This window comes from Cynara cardunculus, unplaced genomic scaffold (genome assembly GCF_001531365.2).
Source record: "Cynara cardunculus var. scolymus isolate 2C unplaced genomic scaffold, CcrdV1 Un_Scaffold_4097, whole genome shotgun sequence".
NCBI classification, from domain to species: Eukaryota; Viridiplantae; Streptophyta; class Magnoliopsida; order Asterales; family Asteraceae; genus Cynara; species Cynara cardunculus.
The window spans coordinates 12979-23724 of NW_020201749.1; the positions used below are offsets into that span (position 1 = coordinate 12979).

The 10746-nt window shown below is 36.4% G+C and overlaps 1 protein-coding gene across 1 annotated transcript; it reads right to left on the minus strand.

Annotated features, from left to right (window-relative positions):
• Positions 1-234: 234 nt before the first annotated feature.
• LOC112503902 lies at positions 235-7133 on the minus strand. The gene is made up of 9 exons (XM_025107877.1): positions 6870-7133; positions 6453-6640; positions 3728-3909; positions 2408-2692; positions 2122-2180; positions 1991-2027; positions 1836-1907; positions 911-1235; positions 235-797 (listed from the first exon to the last, which is right to left on the minus strand). Exons 1-9 carry the CDS (start codon positions 6982-6984, stop codon positions 432-434), a joined length of 1629 nt encoding a protein of 542 aa, XP_024963645.1. The 5' UTR covers positions 6985-7133; the 3' UTR covers positions 235-431.
• Positions 7134-10746: the final 3613 nt, after the last annotated feature.

The window sequence follows — 10746 nt, forward strand, 5'->3', positions numbered from 1 at the left end:
AACTTGGCCTAGGATTCCATCTTTCTACTTGACGAAGATGGCAACTGGACTCCATCTTTCTAGTTGACAAAGTTGGAGTTGCCATCGAAACAATGGCTCTTTAGTTACTTATCTATCTATTTCTTGGCCTGTATTATTTAGAAACCGAAAAAACCCTTGATACTCTCTTTTATCTGTATCAAACATTTTGATCATCAAGTGTTGAACCTTGAAAAACAAGCACCCCCTAAAATCTCATTGTAAAAAAAAAGTCATACCGATCCAATGAAAATCATGTAACAGACGAATCCAAAGACGATAGCAAACATGACTCTCAACATATACACTACTAACTACATATTCTAAACAGCACATGTAACATACAACGAATAGTACAGCCACCACCACCGACCGATTGCCACCATCAAACTATACACAGCCCTCTGCAGTTTTCACATACCCTTTTCGCCATCTGTTCTAGCTACGAGTGTTTTCGTGTAGACACGATGCCTTCTTTCTCTCCCATAAATAACCCAAAACACAAGTGACAACAAGACCGCCAATGAAACCATCAGCAACCCGATATAGATCCAGTTGCTGTAGCGGCGCAGGCCCGGACAGTAGTCTTGAGTGATATCAGTAAAAGTTTGCCTGACAAAGGTGCAATCTTGGAGATCTACCAGAAAAGGGCCATAGAGGTACAGCCCATAGCTCAGTTTTATTCCGGCAGACATTTGGCTGTAGAAATCTGGAGTCAGGCGGCCTGTGGTGGTGCAAATCCCACTCGGCGAAACTTCACATACAAATTGACTGTACACCTGTGACCAATCAACAGTATATTATTTACATTTACAAGTTTTAACATCACAATGATAATATCATCTGAAACATGAAAGCTCTGAATTATTTCATAAAACATAACAAGGATTACCTGTGTGGCATTGTTCAACGAGACTTCATTGGGGGTACAAGCTCGATCGGTGAAGTCGGGTCTGTACGGATTGCAAAGAAGCGGCATCAAGGGCCCAGATTGATTGAAAAATAAGGGCGTGAAATTTGGGGCGAAGTTGATATTAGTGACATTAGTGATGACTTGGTTAGTCAAGTCAACTAGTTGAGAAGCGACTTCTTTGGTCCTCATGGAGGTTTCTTGAGCCGTGGCATTGTCCACACACGGAAGAATGTCATCTAAAGCAGTATAAGCAGTCGGATACTTGACCCACTGATTCATCGACACACATGCGTCTGCAGTCACACTACCGCAAGAACATCGTCAGAGTGGTGAATATTAACCAAAAGGAGGTTCTTATATATATATATATATATATATATATATATATATATATATATATATACAGACACACACACATATATATAGGCGAAGAATCGTGTGAGATTAGGAGTTACGATGAGAAGTGCAAAAAGGGATTTGGACCCTTGATCACTTTTAATCTCAAACCAACCCATGAATTGCACTTTAGAAGGGAATTGATCCGGTGCTTCTCATTAGTGTTGATCTAGTGGAACTCTTCAATTAGGATTGATACAAGAGTAGAGATCCTTCATACCCTTCTCACCATAACACTCATTCTCACCGGAACCCGACACTATATATATAGGTTTGATGGTCCATGTCTAGCTGAGGCTAGACTCGAACAGATCTTGTGATTATGAACAACAAATTGTGGAAATGTATATGCAAAAGGAAACCATCACGAAACACATTTTGCACAAATTGCTCGTTTCTAGCGAGACCGGTGCACCGACCGATTGGCCCTTATAGTTCGATCTACAAACCAATACAAAGGACCATCTTGCTGCTAGATAATCATCAACCATAAGAAAACTGAACTTACTTGTGCAGAACAAGGAACACACCGCACAATATAAACGTTCCCGTCACAAGAATCCACCCGAAAATCACCAACCTGCAATGATCCAAACTTACATATTTCTTTTTGAAAAACATGATATAAATCTTATTATAATAACACATCAGTATCGCACTTACGTGTACACCATACATTGCATGCCAAAGATCGAAAGCACTGCAAGAAGAAATAAGCACCGGAAAAACTTTTTAAAAATCCACAAAAAAATAATGGACTCTAGCAACGTATCAATGGACCATTATGAACTTACAGAATCCAAGAAACGTCAAGAAGAGCATCACTGCAGATAGAATAATCAGAACTAACCTCCTGCAAAACCACACCATCTCATCAATTTTACAATAGATATAAAAATTATACAGGTATCAAAGGGTCATTGGCCCAGCAGTGTCCGGATTAGCAGTAGATCCCAACCTCCCTGGAGGTTAAGGATTCAAGTCGTGATCGGTGAGGAGTGTATGAGTTTTCCTGTGTTATATATATATCCTTCAATGAAAATATTATGCAGTTGTCATATCTTGAGGAGTATTGCTTACACGGTATCTAGAACGCGGTGAATGTCGTCTTTATTCTCTTCAGTTCTGTCAGAAAGGGCGTAAGATGATGAGTTCAGCTTTGTCTGTATCTCATCAATGTCTGATTGGACTTTAACCGGCAAGAACACTTGGGCAACCCCTACTTTCTTTGCAGAAGCGAAATCATCGGACAAATTCCTAAGCTTCTCTGCGGTTGTATTTGCCTGATTTACGACATAATCCAATGTTTTCGTTGTACTATGATAAAATTTCGCTTGACCCGTGTATAAAAAAACACATCCAATGCTGAAAAGATCCGAACCAAACCATTAGTTTACTCATCACATCATAATAGGGATTTCTAGAAGGACCAATTAATTAGACAAACCATCATTCTTGCGAAAATGAAGAAAAAAGGCGATACTACATTTTGCAAGAAATGTGTTTGATGGCCATTTTGCATTTACGTATACAAAAGTTGTTCACAACCGTTCATCCTTACAAAATAATAGCATTTTCTTATCTTTTTTAATATTTTTACAAGAACCATGGTCGGTTTGCAGCAAAAAACCAAACACGATAGTTGAAATAATTAATCTTTCGCAAAATAAAGTAAAATAAACTGGTCCATGATCCATCTATTACCCACTTACTTGAATAATGAGGTAGGATCAAATTATAAGATCCGACCCATTGACAGGCCTAGTATGCCTAGAGCGTGCATACGCACTGGGTTACCGGTTTAAAGGCGTTTGAACAGCTCAACCCGCTGATTGCGACTTAAAAGATCTCAACCCGTTTCATAGCATTTTAAAAGTATAACCCAACCGCAACCTAAACTATGCGGGTGGGTTTGGGCTGGTTGGGTTAAAACACTTAACTTGCATCATGTTACAAGCAAACAAAAACCAGTAATTCAAGATTTCAACAAATCATTGCATCATGTTAAAACAAACTAAAACCAGTAATACCTTAAAATATGTATCAAAAGTTAAAGTCACCAGTCACCACCTGTTGAGTGCACAAAACAAACCGCAAGGTCTTGGGATAGTTGGTTTATTCGGGTTGGGTCGGTTTTCCTTGGGCTTGGCCCAACTCCAACCCAATAGCTCCTGGATGATGTTTTTTTGTATCTATTAAGTCACAGGTTTTCAGGGTTTTGTTATAATTATACACAACAGAATCCTTAACAATTCCCTCTATCTAAGTATCACCAATCCCATATCCTTGCAAGCAGAGATTTCACGACACATAAGCATGCAGTTATACACACCCATGTGCGTGTATGTATAAATATATATATATATATAGAGAGAGAGAGAGAGAGGGAGAGGGACATACATTGCAATCATGGTGAAGAGGATGAGGAGAATAAGAGAGAGCGCATAAGCTAGTTTGGAATAGCCATACGGCGTTCGTGAACAACAACAATAGCAGAGGCAAATCAGTGACAAGCACAACCCAAAGATCACGAACCAGGCTGCAGCCATGACAAAGAAGGGTGCAGCAGTAAAAGCCACAGACTGCATTGCATAGTTTTGACATTTAGAACAACTTCAAAAGAAAAAAAGAAGCATACATACTACATTACTACTTGCATATACAGATAAGATCGATAGTAAATGCAGTACTCCATCTATCACACAGTAACATATTTCTAGAGTTGTGAATATCCCTCTTGAAGTCAAAACTAGACTCTGATTTTGGGAAGGAGGGTGACAAATAAAGTCTGTGTTAGAAAACAAGGCTTCTTCTTTACTTTTCTAAAAGACATTAAAGAAAAAAGTTCACAAAATTAACTAATTTTTTTCCCGAATCCCATTCTTTCTCTTTCCAACAAATATGCTCAAAACACAGATTATGAACCTAAACAAAGCATTTTCTTCCAATTTTCTATTCCTTTTTTTAAGACCCAGTGTGAAAAGTCTCCTACAAAGAGAATAATTGTATTGTTCTCCATGAATGTGAATTGTAGCAAGTAGAATATATTCATGTGATTTCCAAAAAATATCATTATTCAAATGATCGCTACCAAATCTATCACAATTTAACATTATCTGATGATACAAAGATTCTTAAATAAACTTGATTATGTCCACATAATGGATTAAGAAAATATTACAAGTTTAATATCAAAGATATGGACCAAAGTTTCACATCATGTCCTTTATTCAAATCCCCTTTTTTATATTGCCAGCCAAAAGAGGAACTAAATAATACCATTTGCTTCTTTGGCTTCAAATGTCAACTTGAATTTGTCATATTTTCATAATTATATGAATAGTAAAGTGAATTACATTGGTGGGTCCCTTTACTATGGCTGCATTTTGGTTTTGATCCCTAATATACATAAGTACACCATTGGTCCATTGATTCGTGTTTCGAAGCCCAAAATGGTCCATCCAGTTAACACCGATCGTCTGGTTCTGTTAAGTTGGTCATGTGTCCCTCACGTGAGGGGTAATTTGGTCTTTTTACCTTAATATTTTTTTTCATTTGAAAAATAAAACAAAAAAATATAGATTTTTATGTTATTTGCATAATACATTCATGATATACATGAATCCCTTTGCCACCGTTTCATCCCCTTCGCCACACGTCTGCAGCCTACAATCACACCATCACTCTTCAAGAATGGCCGCCACCTCCATCTCTCCTCAAGAATGCCAGCACCATCTCTCTCAAAATGGTCACTACCTCCATTTCTCCCACACTCTTTCAAGTGCCGTCGCCACCACCCTGAAACCCTCCCCTTCCCCATTCAAGACGGAGTAGCACTCCTTTCTCTGTTCATGAAGACACCAGACCCCCTTGATGCAGATCTGGTTTATGAAGACAGCAAAGAAAGATGCAGATCTTGTTTTCGAAACCCTAAAGATCAGGTTTTTGAAGCCCTAATCCCAATTCAAGTCTGATTTTATGGATTCCAATTTAGGGTTTTGATTTTAGGGATTTCAGTTTAGGATTTTGATTTGGGTTATAATTTTGCATGAGTTCTGTTCACATAAATTTGATATAAATTTGTTTGGAAAAGGGTATTTAATGTGTTTGATGTTAAATATTTGATGTTCTTGGTATACTTATTATTATTGATTTTTGGAGTTATGTTTGAATTTGGTTTTTTGACATTGATGGTGAAAGGTTTAAGGTGGCTTTAGGATGGTACTAGGGTGATGGCCAAAATGGTAAGAAAAAGAGAAGGTAAAAAGACGAAAATGCCCCTCAAGTGAGCGGCACATGATGAGTTAACAGAACCAACTCTAACGGTGTTAAGAGGAGGGACTAGCTTGGGCTTCAAAACACAAAAAACGGACCACTGGTGTACTTTATGAATTTTAGGGACCAAAACCAAAATGTAGCCATAGATAAGGGACCAAGAATAGGAGGTCCCCACTAAATTAAACTTGATTAACACCAACCTATGGCTCTTAATAGGAGGTTCCCACTAAATTACGGTTTCCCCCTTTTAGATTGTTGCTTAATGGATATCAAGGAATTAATTTCCAAGGGTCTTTCACAGTTGTGAAACAGCTGTTCTACTCTTTGGAGGGGAGGTCCGGTTTGGCCTATATCAATTCCGCTAGGCTACACGGTTTGTCGAGGAAACACTGAAACACTATATAGGCAGATGAAAAACGGTATAGCGAAAAGGAAGACTGAAACTGGGTATTTTTCCAGAATCAGAAACCCCAGAGTTCAAAATGAACATACAACTTTCAATGCACAAGATACAAGATGCCGTAACGATATTGGGATTCATCATGATTAAAACTATATCTAATATCTCTAACGTTAAGCTTTTCCACTAAATTTTGGTTTTGTGGCCCTGCAAAAACTATTATCAATGTATTTTAGGAGATAATTTCTGGGTTTTTAACTGTGTTTTTTCCTCCAAAAAGTCAGATTAATGGGTTCTTTGAGCCCAGCAAATCCAGATTTATGTTTGTTTCCAGATAATTTCTGGGATATTTCCCCAAAAAAGATGAGACTAATGGGTTTTATTTCAGTTTTTTCTATTAGTTAATGGATGAAGCAAGGAAATCAACATAAAATTATAGAAACTTACAGCCCAGTAATGTCGCTCACTGATGTTCCATCCTCCTCTGTATTTCTTAAAATCATCGAGTGGATCTTTCCTTGTTGTTCGTTTTTGAGCCAACACAAGTGATGAATTCACATCATTTTGTTCTTCAGCAAGTAACCTTTTGGTACCCCAACTATCCAACAAATCATATTTCCCCTCATGAGTTTTTCCTGGAACAGCACCACAGATTCAAAACCGTACAACAAAACTGAACTCATTTTTCTGTTAACCCGAACAAAAATCTCAAGACAGAACAATGATTTCATTCGTTCTCGAAAACCCAGAAGAAATTTACATAAAATTCAAACAATATTTCGTAAATCAATATAACCCCAAATCAATTTCACGGTATAAATGCAAAAAGAAATCGGTGGATCAAAATGAGAGAAGAGGAAATACCTGAAGTGGGTGTTCGGAAGGTAGAAAAATAGGGTTCTCCATTTGCAAAAATGAAGAACAAAGCAAGAAGAAGAAGCAGAAAAGCAAATGGGGGCGTGTTCTTGATAGAATGCATAGTGATTGCAAAATCGTTTGAGGGGTTTAAGTAAATTAACAACAACTCAGCCACAGAAAATATTTTGCAACCCAATCTTTTGGCCGAACGGATGGAATTTTGAGAGAATTTGAAAAATGATGTGAAGAACAGAGTAGAGAGAGAGAGAGAGAGAGAGAGAGAGAGAGAGACAATGATGTGCAATCAGAAGTGTATGAGGTGGTACTATAAAAGTAGGAGTTTGTGGCAAAATGAACTCTGAAGTTTGAATAAATACAAATTTGCAAATGTTTTAATTTTAATAATTTATATTATTTTATAAAACAAATTTAATAAAAAATTTAAAATATTAAATGATCAAGATATTTTTTATATCATTTTTTATCCTTTTTTTTCTCACATACACTCATCCTCTCACATATATTCACCCTCTCACACTTTTAAATTATAATTTTAAATTTACACTTTATACCCCTATAATTATTTAATTAATTTGTTTTACATCATCTACTTTTAAATGTTTCATTTTAAACCTTTATCAAATTAATATACATAATCGTATATCATTTAAAACATATTTAAAAAGTACATTTTTATTTTAACAAGTTACACCATTATAATCGTCTCGTTAATACCTTCGAAATGAGTCCAATATTGAATATTTTTTGACTTAATTATATTATTATATATTATATACTGTGAAAAAATATTTTTAATTTTTACGATTTATATTTTTATAGTTATTTATTTATATATATACTATATATTTTGGGGTTAGGCTGTCCAAATTGCACTGTATAATATGTTCTGAATTAATATGTTCTTGGGTTTTTATGAAATATATATATATATATATATATATATATATATATTTATTTAATTCAACCTTAATCTGAGTTTCTGGACAAGAAAAAAGGTAAGCAGTTGAAATTTCATTCTAAAACCCATCTTTTTTTGTCTTTTCATGGCATATGATCTGTCAAATTTGTAGTTTTCTTTATTGGTTTTTAGTGTTTATCTTAAAACTCAAGTTTCTTGGTTGAAGCCTAAGTTGTCTGAATCTTAAAGCAGATGGAGATGAACCATTGTTAGTGCCTGAAACCTAGATAAATCCAAGCAATGAGAATGGCAAGAAGGTTGAAGATAGCAAGAAGTTTGTATAGTGAGTTCTCGATCTAGTTCTTCATTCCTTCAACGGGTCAATTTGAAGATCTGGTATCTATATCCCAACATGAATACATCTTAGATCTTAAGCTTCTTCATTCAACAGACCATTCTACCACTCCAATGGATCTAGATCTTCTTCTTCATTCAACATATAAAAAAAAAATATTTGGGTTTGTTTTAGTTTTTGACTTGAGGATTTGAATTAAGGTTTTGACTTTAGTATTTGAGTTAAAGTTTGTATCACAATTTTTTGATTAAAATATATGTTTTATTGTCTACGTTCATATGTTTGAATGTATATCGTTCTTAAGAAGAGGATTTCACCTCGAGAAAGGGATTTTGGGTTTCAAATCAAGCTTTTGATGGAAGAGGGGTGGGGTGCATAATTATGTTGAGCATGTTTACATCGAAATGTATTTTAAAGAAGTAGTAAAATACTAAAAAAAATCTGTTGAAACACAAAAAGAAAACAAGAGTAAAAAGTGCTTCAACTTAACTCTGGTTTTTTAGCGAAGTTAACAAGATGGACCAAATCCGAAAGAAAATGATAATTAGTTCATAATAGGGATGAGACACGATACTCAATCACAATCACATGGATAACAAATTGTAATTGACTCTTAGGCCCTGTTTTTTTTTTTTTTAAAAAGCACTTAATTGCCTCTTATGTCTGAATCGGTCAGACATTAAGGTATTAAGTGCGTTTGTTTTTTTTTTAAAATTAAGTGCTTAATTTATCTGAATAGGTCTGGTTTATTTAGAGGTAACCTAAAGTCTGAAAACCTCTTATTTCTCCTCGCCTTCATCATACTGTTCTCGCTCCCTCTCCATCGCTCAACAGGATTGCTCTCGATCTCTCTCTCAATCGCCTTGCGTCGCCTACCCGATCTCTCTCAAGCTCTCCATCGTTGCGCATCGCCTACCGTCGCCTACCTCTCGATCCTTGCGTCGCCTACCGTCTTCTACCTCTCGATTTAAGATATCCATCTCGATCTCTCAAGCTCTCGATTTTGTTTCTCCTTGCTTGGTTGATTTCTGTTTTTCCTGGTTCATCTATTGTGAAGGTAATCGCATCACCCACAGTTCAAATCCTATAAGGGGTTTTTGTATTATTTCTGTCTTGCTTCAATCGGATGTTTTTCTTGCCGTACTTGAGAACCATATCATATTTATCTTCGTCATACTTTTAGTAGAGAACATTCATCCTTACCAAATGCTGCAAGGTCTCTTCCTGCTTCTCCATCCTCTCTATAATCTTGGACTCTTTGATGTTGAAGGCCTCCATCATTTATTTTTTCTGTTTCTCCAATCTAAGGTGCCACAAGGAATTTGGATCCTCAAATTTATTCAACATTATCTCATGGTGTCTCTCTAGATGCTTAGTAAGTGATACAAATGACAAAGTGTCCAAGGATTGACTATTGGGGTCTAAACTAGTGGTGATGTAGGTGATGTTGTTGCAGGAGCTTTAAGGGTTGCCTTTCTTGAACTGACTACTGCTTTTAATATTGTGGTGATTGTTGTGACCAGTGCTGAACTTGCTGTAGCACTGGCGTTCTTCTTCATTTTCTCCTCAACATTCTTCCTTACCTTATTTACTGTAATCACTTCTATAGAGGGCTTTACATTCACTATTTCATCAGTAAGGAGCCTTGGGACTTTAGCTTTCTGCATTAGACCCTGGACCACAACTAGGTGCCATAGATCTCCCTTTGGCTTATCTCCATAGGACTGGATGCTATTGTTTATCACACCTCTAATGCTTAATGGTCTTTGTATTTTGGTCATGGGCTTAGTGATCATCTTCTGGTGCCTTGTGATTCTTCTTGATGGTGGGTTGAGGTTTGCATCCACAGGGTCTCCAACACAGGCAGAAAAAGGTAGATGGATGCCATTGTTAACCCTTCTGCTAATCTAAAACAGGCAGAAAGTGTATTCTTCTATTTAGAATTGTTTAATCCTCCTGACGTATTAGGACTGCACAAGTGTTTTTGTAACATTTGAATCATGTGAAACAAAGGATAACCCTCATTACCCCCCCCCCCCTCATGGATAAAAATGAATTTACACTATCAATCTGGTTTAGTCTATAAAGGTTACATTTTTTATTCTGTAAAGTGTCATTGTGAAATAATCCCAGGTTCTAAAACACACACACACATTTCACTTCACTTGTATATCTATATGTACATATGCTTTGGAACACTATGTAGTGTATCATGACTTTTCAACAGTCCTCTGCAACTCTCAAGTCCCAATTTTTTCTATTAACAAACAAGTATGACCAAACACCTCTACAATGTTGATTTAAAAGTTATATCTTTTCTGCTTGATTTTAGTCATGGATGAGAATGTGCGTGTGAAGTGGACAAACGAACTTACCAAACGGTTTCTAGAGACTTGTATAGAAGAGGTCAATAAGGTGGGTCGAAATGGAGGTAGTCTTCGCAAGGAGACTTGGGTGCAAGTGGCAACCAAACTTGAAGAAGTTTGCCATGTAAAACTCACCCAGAAACAACTGAAAAACCAATATGATTATTTGAAGGGAAAGTATTCGGGATGGGTGTACCTAAGGAATAAAATAGGGAATCTTTATGACCCTGAAATGAATACGTT